General features: G+C 45.3%; 1 protein-coding gene across 3 annotated transcripts; it reads right to left on the bottom strand.

Moving 5' to 3' along the window:
* Positions 1-635: 635 nt before the first annotated feature.
* FUS (FUS RNA binding protein) lies at positions 636-11061 on the bottom strand. 3 transcript variants are annotated; one of them, XM_004386695.1, is made up of 15 exons: positions 10972-11061; positions 9422-9446; positions 9181-9335; positions 7664-7808; positions 7286-7476; positions 6857-7079; positions 5214-5248; positions 3693-3725; positions 2987-3090; positions 2454-2583; positions 2145-2246; positions 1889-2012; positions 1424-1524; positions 1117-1264; positions 636-826 (listed from the first exon to the last, which is right to left on the bottom strand). In XM_004386695.1, the coding sequence occupies exons 1-15, from the start codon at positions 10982-10984 to the stop codon at positions 787-789; spliced, it is 1569 nt and encodes a 522-aa protein (XP_004386752.1). In that variant the 5' UTR covers positions 10985-11061; the 3' UTR covers positions 636-786. The 3 variants fall into 3 exon arrangements, with proteins under 3 accessions (XP_004386752.1, XP_012413939.1, XP_023596815.1); XM_012558485.1 differs by having other exon boundaries at positions 7664-7805; positions 10972-11060; XM_023741047.1 differs by lacking the exons at positions 636-826; positions 1424-1524 and having other exon boundaries at positions 1189-1264; positions 10972-11057.
* Between the last annotated feature and the right edge of the window lie 430 nt (positions 11062-11491).

The raw sequence follows: 11491 nt of genomic DNA, 5'->3' as shown, positions 1-11491 counted from the left end.
TAGGAATTTGTTCCCTTCAGGCCTTCCTGAACAATGGCTTTAGAATGGAAATGCCAAGAAACAGAAAAGAGACAAAAGACTAGGACTCAATCCTGGCTCCGCCATTTTGATTCAATGATACCCAAGCACTTCATTTTCTGACTGTAAAGTGAGCACCCTGTCTCACGGAGGTCTCCATGGAACCCCTGCCATAAACTAGGCATTCAACTTACTCTATACTTCCTGACTGCTGAGTGCTCCATATCATGGCCAGATTTGAATACTGTCCAAAAGCCAAACCTGTTTGAGTTCCACTCTCAAAAAAAAGAAAGAGCCACATGTCCTTAAAAAGGTTAAAATTGCTTTAAATACTAAAATCACTGAGAACAGCTTGTAACGGGAAAAAAAAACCTCCCACCTAGTTGGACAATTCTGAGCAATACATATGACATCAGATATGTTCTTCATTTATCCCATGTCTTCTATGACAGAAAGGTTTAATCTATATTTTCAAAGGTAACCACTTGACCTTTTTTCCCCTTCCCTCCAATTCCTTCCAGTTCCTTCCAGACAGGATGATCTGAAAGGAGAACACTCCCCCATTCCTGACCTGGAGCTCAATCCTCCAGGAGCGTTAAGGGGGGAGAAGAACAAAATTTAACTAAAATGATGGTTTTTAATGGGAACCAGAGGTATGTTACAAGTACATAGTCCAACACAAAAACTCGTGGAGTTGGAAGGTTACAAAATAATGAGGGTAACGGCGGGTACAGGAAGAAAAGCTGTTCCAGATCCTTAGGAGCCAGGCTAATAGGGCCTCTCCCTGCGATCCTGTCTGTGCTCACCCCTGCAAGAAAAGTAGTCATTAGGTTTGAGTTACCATCTCCTCTACCCACACCCACCCCAAGACATCCCATATGATCCCTCCTACCAATTTCCATGTTAAGCAGACTAGGTGTACAGATTAGTTCCTCAGAATTAATTTTCCTTCCCTCCCTTCCTGATCCACCATGGTTATCTCAGCTCTGGCCCAATTTAGCCCCCAAAATGAAACCATTTCTCATAATAAATAAAATATTTCATTATCCCACAATCTCTATTCAACTGTTCTTTCACTTCAATATCATCTTTACTCACCTGGAATCCATCTTGCCAGGGCCAAAGCCACCTCTGTCCCCACCACCCCGGCCCCCTCGGAAGCCCCCACGGTCCCCGCCACGGCCTCGGTAGCCGCCCCGATCATAGCCTCCTCTGCCACCTCGACGATCATCGCCATAGTTACCCCCTAGGACAAAAGAAACAAGAGAAATATAGAAATATACATCTCTCCCAAATTCTTCCCCCAGTCTTCCTGCCCCTAAATCCTTCTAACATCCCCCCAGCCTCCTGCTTAAACATTAGGGCTTTCTGATCCCAACTCCTTATTACCAGCTTTGCCTCTTACCCATGTGAGAGCCTCCTGGTCCCCCTCCTGGGCCATCTGGTTTAGGGGCCTTACACTGGTTGCATTCATTCCTCCAAGAAAAGTTCATGTTCTCACATGTACTGAAGAGAAAGCAATTAGTTTGCAAGGGTGAGGAATAGATAAGGCCACAGTAAGAACAGACTCCAATGACCTCACAGAGAAAGTTTTGACACCTCAGTGGAGAAACTGAGGCCTTGGAAAGACAAGATGGCTTGCTTCTATGCAGAGCCAGGAACAGTACCATTCCAGCCCAATACCATTGCCACTATACTGACATCATACAGGTAAGCTCTCAGCTAAATCTGCTGTGTAGCCTTGGCATTTTTTTGTTTAAAAAACACTCAGCTCTACCATAATAACACCAAAGGACACACACAGCTGCTCAAGAAGTTGACAGAAAACTCTAAGAGGACTGAGAGAAAAAAATTAAAGACTTTTACTTACGGATTAGGACACTTCCAGTCCCCAGCTCGCTGCTGTCCACCACCACCACCACCTCCGCTGGGAAATCCTCCCCGGCCACTGCCACCACCGCCACCACCTCCATAGCCTCCACGGCCCATGGGTCCTAGCACAGATACAACAAATATGGCTCTGTTCTCCATCCAAGTTTCACTAAACCTTTTCCATGTAAGCCCCTACCATCTCCACCCTCACCCCCAACAGCCCTCTATACCACCAGCAGGTAACAGTTCCTCACCTCCCCGCCCTCGGCCTCCACGACCATTGCCACCACCCCGATTAAAGTCTGCTCGCCGTGTAGCAAAGGAGACCTTGATAGGATTCCCAGAGAACTCTTTACCTAAAGAAAAAGCATAAAATGAGACTGTTTATTTCAAAATCTGTGGGTCCAAAAACGTACCTGGTACAATCAAGGTAAAAGAAAACTCTGCCTTCCCGAAAGTTTTAAGCAATAATGAGACTATACTGAAGTAGCAGGTAAAATGAGCCTTCAAAATGTTTACCTAAGGCTAGGTGTCCTATCCCTCACCCCTCTTCCCATACGTACCATCAAACCAGTCAATAGCTGCTTTAGCAGAAGGTGGGTCATCAAATGAGACCGTTGCCTCCCCCTTCAGCTTGCCTGTTTCCCTGTCTGTGTACAGATTAATCATGGGCTGCCCTGTTTTCTTATTTGTCTGAAAGAAAGCCAAATGAGATAACATCAATCTTACAGGATATAACACTACCCACCTTACACCTTCCTTCTCCACAATGCAAGGTTCATCAGTCTCAAACTTCAGCTCCCCTCTTCCCAGTTCTTACTTCCTATCTCAACACCTTACACGTGTCCTATATTAAAACTTAAGTCTACGACTGTTCCTCACTTGGGTATCTACAGGTTAAAGACCACAAGTTCAAAACTTTAGGACACTTCCTTTACCAAGCACACCCTTCTGTGTCAAAATGTGATTTCTCTTTTAAAAATGGAAACAGCCAATGTTCTCTCTTCAACAAATTAGGCTGCTTTATTTTCAAAAATGTGTGAAATCCAAAAGCCTGTGACACTAATAGAAAGCCCCCATTCTGCTCTCCAAGTACCTTAATAATACCAATCTGCTTGAAGTAATCAGCCACAGACTCAATTGTAACATTCTCGCCCAGGCCTTGCACAAAGATGGTGTTGTTGTCTGAATTATCCTGCTCTGTTGTTGAACACAGGAGGAAAATGAGAGTTTAAGAGAAAAAACAAAGAAAGGAACAAGTCAGTGACTTTTAAGGAGGCTGCTTTAAAAATACTTCCTAAGCTTTCAATAAAAAATAATTTCTAAAGGACTTAAATTTTACCAAGTACACCAGAGTTTGTCAACTTCCAATTAAAGATCCCATTGTAAAAAATCAATTTTATACTAAAATCCAGTACACAAATATACTCAAAACAAGCAATTCACTGAATATTTATGTTTTTTCTACTTTGTACACAAATCTGATCATAATCCAGCAGTTCTGGAGTGTGGTCCTCAGACCAAGAACATCAGCATCACCTGGGATGGACCTTGTTAAAAAATGCAGATTTTCTCAGACCCCTCCCGTACCAACTCAATCTCTGGGGAAGGAACACTTTAATCAAGTGGTTCTGATAAATATGCTCATGTTTATGTACCACTGTTAACTACAGCCTCACCTAAACTTCCCTCCATTCATTTCCCTTCTACTGTACCCACTGCTTTTTTACATTCTGTTTTACTTTCAAAGAATATGCAGAAGTCCCACTTAAGCTACTCCTTTACGTCACCCGTGGACTCACCAGAGTCATGACGTGATCCTTGGTCCCGAGGGCCTTATGTGACATGGACATGGAAAAAAAAAAAAACAAACAAGGAAAGGGGAGCTCGTTAGTCAACAGGAATGGACAGACGAGACAAAAAACACCAAATCCAAAATCTTGCAAAACATCAGGTAAGCGCTCACAGCCTCACTCCAAACCCTGTTCTGGGTTGCCTGCCTCGAGGAGAAAATCCTAGACAGGGCTGGGGAAGACACGGGCCCCTTTCTTAAGATCTGTAACGTGAGTCCCCACAGGGACAACTCCACACTCCACAAAATGCTGCCTCCCCCAGTTCAGGCTGGGAAATGTCCTCAGCACGGACTAGGGGGGTGGGAAGGGAAGGGGAGACCCATTGGAGTTAACAAACCAACTCATAGCTTGGCCCTGTTCTCTCAACCCAGAGAGATATGGGCTCACCACCAGCAATGTGATGCGCATCCATCCAGTTTCTCCAAACTCTCAGACCAAGAATTCTTATTCCTTGTGGAACAATTCTTAATTTCATCTTTAGAAACCATTCTCTTAAAACCATGTTAAGTTTCCCCAAAACCACATGAAAATAAACATACTTAATAGCTATTGTATTTTTAAAGCATGTTCCAGGGAACAGACCAGAAATCTTATTTCCGTAATGCAGTCTCTATTTTTTTTTTTCCAGAGACCATCTTTGACCAATGTTTATCTGAATTCGCCATATATAAACATACCCACACGCAATGACACCTAAAATCATGAACCCAAGCCTTTGGCTTTACATGTTGAGATAAATCAAGAAACCTTGTGTTAACCAAACCAGAAAAGTTCCAGTTTACTGAGAGACTTCTCAAATTTGCCATTTTCCATGAATTCAGTTTGCACTGTTTAAGACCTGGTTATTTCCCATGAGCCACACATGCTCCCAAACCTTTCTTGAAGTAGTCCACACCTTCCTTTCCAGAACTAATTTCTATTTTCCCATTTTACTTGAGTTTAAGTACGTATGTACAGAATTGCATTGACACCATTTAGCATTTAACATATAAATATATACCAACTTCACCATCCTCAGGGTAGGGCAGTTATTTCACGTCCCTCTCCCAAAATTAAAATATTTGGAGGTTGTTACACACACACGCACATACACACAAACCTTGGACACACAGATCAAAAGGATCCTAAAGCCAAGTTGGCACCACGTTTCAGTACACTCACTCGTTTTTCATGATGGTGGTCGCTAAGTGCCAGGTGTGGCGACACTCATGTCAGAGGCCTACTAAACATCTCTTATTAACCTGTGTCAAACCAATTTGGGACCAGATGACTGCCGAGTCTTACCCCTGCCTGCCTCCAGGTTAGCACACATCTGGCAGCAGGCAGTATTCTATCCCACCCCTTTTTCTGGAGGTGGTTCTGGACACTTCAAAACCTGTGACACTTAAAAACACACTAAGACATCTGCAAATGAACAATAAGACAAAGCATTGCCAGGAGGTGGGAATTTTGGAAACTCTGTTCACTTACCACCAAATTTATTGAAGCCACCACGGTCACTTCCGCTGGAGAAGACAAGTTAGAAGAAAGGACATGAAGCTTCCAACGGCTACAAAAGGGTGTTTTTTTATTTGAACATTCCCCAACATGGGTAGATGTTTTGGGAAAAAGATACAAGTGGCTACTAAAAAACATTCCTTCCTGACCACCCCTTGTCTGACCTTTGAGCATGTCACACACACGTGTGCAATTTCTCAGACACAGTTTTAAGATTTTGCTTTAAAAGGTTATAAATCTATTTCCTCCGGAAAAAAAATGACCCATTTTCTTTGGCTGTTCTTCCGATGTAGCAGATGTTTTTTTTCCTCTTGTCGTGAGTGGCTGATAAACCCAGTAGTTGGTTTAAAAACCCTACTCCCGATTTAACCCAGAAGACACTTCACACCACGTTGGGGTAGCCCTTAACACATTTCTGTGGTTTTTGCTTTGAAAGCAGCAAGCAGACCCAATCCCATTCCATAAAAAGTCAAAACCAAAGGCAATTTCCCCTTAAGCGAGACAAACTTAGCTAAGCCCTATCCTAACTACTGAGCTGCTTTTGATCTCCCCCACCCCCGGGGTCACCCCTTCTACACTGTGAGAAGAGTCGAGTATTTTGCAATGTCACCTTTCATACCTGTGGCACATAAAATGCAGAGCAAGTTAACAGTCACATAACAGTTGTTTTTCTTTTTAAAGTTTTGCATTAAACACACGCACAATAGGTTTTCCTTATTTCCTGTATGTTTTTCTGAAACTGCCCCCACCCGCCTCTGAATACTTACCAGATGCAAACACTCATTTAAAAGATAAAAAGAAAAAAAAACAACAACCATTTCTTCCCAAAAAGGAGTAACACACTGACCTTGCTCCCCTTTTCAAGAGAGACAGAGTCCTTCAGATCATATTTACCAACAGATCTGATGACTGCTTTAACATCAAATCAACTACAGCAGGAGGGAGAAGAAAGGTCCAGTCGGACAAGCTGATGTTTGTACAAGTAGCCAGGGAAGGGACAGTGGAGCAAATAAGTGGGATACCACTGTCAAACATATTTTGTCCAAAAAGCTTGCACACTTCAGTCAGATAACCCCATAAACCAAGTCACACACAAGATCATTACTTCACTCAAATTAGTGCAGATCAAGCTCATGGATCAAATGACTACAGAAAACTAGTCAACTCCTAGAAGCTTAAGTCAGGTTAACCATTACCAACTCCCTTAGAAAACGCATGGGAATACAAATAATAAGTTCCCCTACTATTTCCCCGGGAAAGGGATCAATTTCCCTTACAGGAAAAAAAAAAAAAAAAGCCTTTACTTCCATGTTTCTTGCCTAGAATATAAATTATTCCAATCCATACACACCGTATTATTTTTCTTTTTTCCTTGGAAAAATAAGTATTAAAACTCAAATCTCTATCCAGGTGTGAATGAAGCTCAGGCTCCCAAGTTTTCACAAAAATAAAACAGGGATGTATGAGGCAACAGTCACTGCCCCCAAACTAAAGCCCTCACAAATCCCTAGAGAACAAGAAAACCAACCATGCACTGGGGACCGGGCTTAAGGGGTGATTCATGCAACCCTCCACACTCGCCACTAAAGATACTCCCTGCCTCACGAGACACCTACCCCATGCCGCCTCTGCCTCCACGGCCACCTCCACGACCTCTGGGTTCATAGCCACCACTGCTGCGGTTATAACCACCACCGCCGCCACCGCCGCCGCCACCACGGCCACGGCCCCCACGGTCCTGCTGGCCTCCTCCGTAGCCACCGCCACCACCCTGGTCCTGATTGCCATAACCACCACTGCCACCACTACTCATGGAGGACTGATCTTGGCCATAGTTACCTGTCAGGAGAGAAAGGATGTTAGGTAGCACAAAGAAGTTCAACAGTGCCAGGATATGAAGGACAATGAAAACAAGCCCAAGATAACAAAGGAACAACAAAGCGATGTTTTTAGAAATCCTTATGAAAAGCCAAGAAGTAAAATACAAAAAATCTTAAAGAAAATAAGTAAAAAGAAGATAAGCAAAGCAGAAGATCCCTTCTAACCTCCTCCACCACCTCCTCCGCCGCCCCCACTGCTACTGTTGTACTGGTTCTGCTGTCCATAGCCCTGAGGGGAATTATAGGAGCTTTGCTGCTGTCCGTAGCTTGGCTGCTGTCCACCATATCCAGACTGTTGGCCATAGCCTCCACTCTGGGGCTGCCCATAGCTGCTGCTCTGAGAACCACTTCCATAGCTAAGGAAAACGAAAGCAGAATCATACCAGCGTGCCCAAAACTTCCTTTCCCTTTTAGTACACCCTATTCTCTGAACCCAACACAAACACCCCCAATCCCTCGTAATTGTTTCTATTGTTAGTCACATTATCATTCCTTACCAATTCATCCCCAATCTTCCAAGCCTTCTCCTCACCACCTCCTTACCTTCCCGAGGTGCTGCTGGGAGCTGGCTGCTGGCCATAGCCAGGATACGAAGACTGCTGCCCGTAAGATGATTGGGAACTCTGGCTACTGCCATAGCCACTAGTTGAGCCATATCCCTGGGGAGCTGACTGGGTGCCATAACCTGCTACAAGGAAAAGAGAAAAGGAAATACAAAAGCCATGAGGAAAGAGAAAAAATAGGAAACGAGTTGAAGAAAACAGACTACCTATTATGCACTGAACTGTGTCCCCCAAAAATTATGTGTTGTAAATCCTAACCCCTGCTGGCGCAGTGGTTAAGAGCTCAGCTGCTAACCAAAAAGTTTGCAGTTTGAATCCACCAGCCACTCCTTGGAAACCCTATGAGGCAGTTCTACTCTGTCCTATAAGGTCACTATGAGTTGGAATCTGCTGGATGACAGTGGGTTTGATACCTATGGTTATAATCCCATTTGAGAATGGTTTTTGTTATGTTAATAACTCAGAATCAGTCTAGGGTGTGTCTTAAATCAATCTCTTTTGAGATACAAAAACAGCAGATTGAGCAAGCCATGAGGCAAGCAAGCAGAGGTGGGGAAGGTACAAGCCACGTGATGGTCAAGAAACCTAAGACTAAAAGCTGAAAGGAAACAAGGACCTTCCCCCAGAGGAGGGAGGGAGGGAAAGGGAGAGAGAGAGGGAAAGGGAGGAAGGGGGGGGGGAGAGAGACGGCGGGGGTGGGGGAGTTCTCCTAGAGCAGGGGCCCTGAACTCCCACTTCTAGCCTCCAAAACAGTGAGAAAATAAATCTGATTGTTAAACCAACCCACCTGTGGTATTTCTGTTATAATAACACTAGATAACCAAGACACTATTCAATGCTCACCCACACTTGAAAAATCAGCCTCTCAAAACGTGCCAGTGAATCTTGCAACTCAAACCCTTAAATTTACACTTCTCTTCCATCTGAAAGCTAACGCTCCAAGTTACTATCAACTCTTTAGTTCAGGACAATTTCTCCCACAGCCACTCTGCAGGACCACCATCTAAGTGTACTCTAAAAGAATCCTATCTACTAATGCATTTTAACATGCAGGTTATATGCATGGCACATATAGGACAACTTATCTCAGTTATTTACCTTTCTGGGCCTAAGGGCAAATTCAACCTCCTAGTATATCACATGTTGTATGGTAACCTTTAAACATCTTTAAGCAAACCATAATTAAGCCTAAAAAAGTTCCTCCGTTTAGAGAATACTCTCCCCACATTTCACTTTCATAATGAAAGGGAAAATAGGAAAAGGTCCATCATAAATTTAAAAAACTAAAAAATCAAAAGAAAAAAATTAATTACAAACCAAGCATCTTTGTTTGAAACAAAGGACTCCGACTCAGAGGAGTTTTACATGTTATAAACTGGTTACGGGCAAAGAAACATGGAACAGTTTCAACACTTCACCACTGTTCAGGTTTAAGAAAAGCAACATTCATTCACAAAGTGCAGGAAGAGGTGGAGTGGCCCACTAAAAGAGACTCACTGTTCTGGGTTTGTCCATAAGAAGAACCATAGCTGCTCTGGCCATAGCCTGAAGTGTCTGCTGACTGGCTGTAACCACTGTAACTCTGTTGTCCGTAGGGCTGACTGCTCTGCTGGGAGTAGCCCTGCCCAGGCTGGGTGGGATAGGCCCCGTAGCTGGACAAAAAAAAACCCAGATTAGGAAAAGACACCTTGGCCACCCTCCCTCTACAAACTCTGGAAACCAAGAAATCAATACTCACCTTTGGGTTGCTTGTTGGGTATAATCTGCAAAACAAAAATACAAATTACATTACCTTCAGCCAATCCTAAGAGAGTGGGATAGAGCTAAATTTCCTTAACCCAATCACCGGGATCTCCAAGAAAAATCAAAAACATAAATTCCCCCATTACATACTAGTTGAGAGGGGCTAACTGGCAGATTTGTCAAATTTTCTTACAGTAAAGAATGATAGCCACGCAAAGAAAATGCAAATTTATGCAGAGACTAAAGATGAAAAGAACTACAATCTTCTGCAAAGGAACGGTTCTAAAACATTTTACATACATTTCATTTTCACAACCACTCTTTGAAGAAGAATCACCAACAGTCAAGATAGAATAACTTGTCCTACGTCACAGAACAGGCCTGAAGTCAAGTCCGAGGTAGCGAACGCGGTCTCCATTCTTTCAACCCAAAGACATTCTTGCCTCGTGTCCTTTTTTCGATCTTTGCCCAATCTTAAAGATCGGCAAAAGGGGCTTTTAGCGCAAAGCCAGGCAACCAAAAGGAGAAAACCCCTTGACCCCAAATCGAAGAGCGATCATCGTCAATCTGTTCGCCTCAGGAAGCAACTGGTATTCTAGTCTCCAGGCCTATGAAGCTGAAGCGTTGTTTCCCCATCCACCCTGCCTTCTTTGAAGCCGCAGAGAGACTCGGCAAACCAAAGGTAGCGAAAGCGCTTTTTTAACGCCAGATTAAAGACAGACGTACAAGCAAGACCAATTCATCCCATCAGAACAGGAAATGAGGCGTTTCCCCCGAAGGCAAAAAGGAAGAGGGTGTGGCCTGAGCGGCCATTCCTTTCGGTTCCCATCTCAAAAAGGAGAAATTTAGGCGGGAAAATCCTCGGGTCCGCTCTCTTAGATGGCTGGTCTAGCTCCCTGCTGGCCCCCAGACGGTTAGGCCGGTGCGTGGCCCTGATCACGAGCCTCCGCCCCCGGCCGCGTGGCAACCAAGGCGGGATCGGAGCAGTCCCGCCCCTTCCCGAGGGACCCCGGGGGTGCGACCCACACCGGACGCACGCCGCCGGCTCTCCAGCCGAGGGCCTGTCGACAAAAAGCGGGGCCAACATGAGGCGGCAGGAAGGTGCGCGCCACTAGAAGGAGGGGCCAAGAGAGCGCGTGCGCGCACCGAGTGCCCGGATGCAGCACTGCGACAAAGCGGGCTAGAACGCCAGGCTGGGAACGAAGGAAAAAAAAGGCTCCTGGGTCTGGCCATTTGAGAATGTCCCTTATATATCCCTTACCTCATGCTTCAAATCAAGACACGTTCCTCACTCTCCTGCCACATCCACTGCAAGTAAAGGGAAGACCCAGCCGCCCCGCGCTCGCGAGGCCCCAAAGGAACGAAACAAAATGGCGACATCAGCCTCCCCCCTCCCAGCTTTCCCCGCTGCTTCCCGCCCCAGTGGTGCACGGAGACGATTTCACACGCAATCGCCACCCCAGTCCAACCGAAAAACAAAAGCCCAGCTGGAAAGTAACGAGGCGCTGGCCTGGCGCGCAACCAGCGCCTCGCGCCCTCACATACCGTTTGAGGCCATGTCCGCGCACGCGCGCACAAGCCGGCAAGCAACAAGATTCCAACACTACAGAGCACCGACGCCTCGAGGACTGAGCAACCCCGCCTCCTGCGTCGAGGTTTATGTACGCCTACCCCGCCTACGTGCAGCAGGGGACTGTACCAAATGTGGACAAAGAAAAGGGGAAGCAGGGCTGGATTCTACCACGTTCAAGGAGTATAGAGGTCCAAGCCTCAAAGAGGAAGCATATTAACCAAAACTATTAAAATTATAATATATATAATCATATTTTCCTTTGAAAAACTCTAGTTTTTTCTGAAGGGCTATCCCATGATTAACCTCCACCCCTATAATGGCATAATGGTACAGTCCGATGACCCGCTGGGGGCGGGGCTAAGGGCGCAGAGCGTCCGCGGACGCAACTGTAGTGAAAGCCGGGAGTCGCTGGGCGGGAACCGAAATTCTTCTCTCTGGCCCCTTTCACTGGGCCCCACTTTCACTCAGGACGGGGAGCTCTTGCCCTCTGCT

The sequence above is a fragment of the Trichechus manatus genome, unplaced genomic scaffold, assembly GCF_000243295.1.
Source record: "Trichechus manatus latirostris isolate Lorelei unplaced genomic scaffold, TriManLat1.0 scaffold00170, whole genome shotgun sequence".
Taxonomy (NCBI): domain Eukaryota; kingdom Metazoa; phylum Chordata; class Mammalia; order Sirenia; family Trichechidae; genus Trichechus; species Trichechus manatus.
Note: the sequence above shows the minus strand (reverse complement) of the source record. Positions and strands in the feature narration are given on the sequence as shown.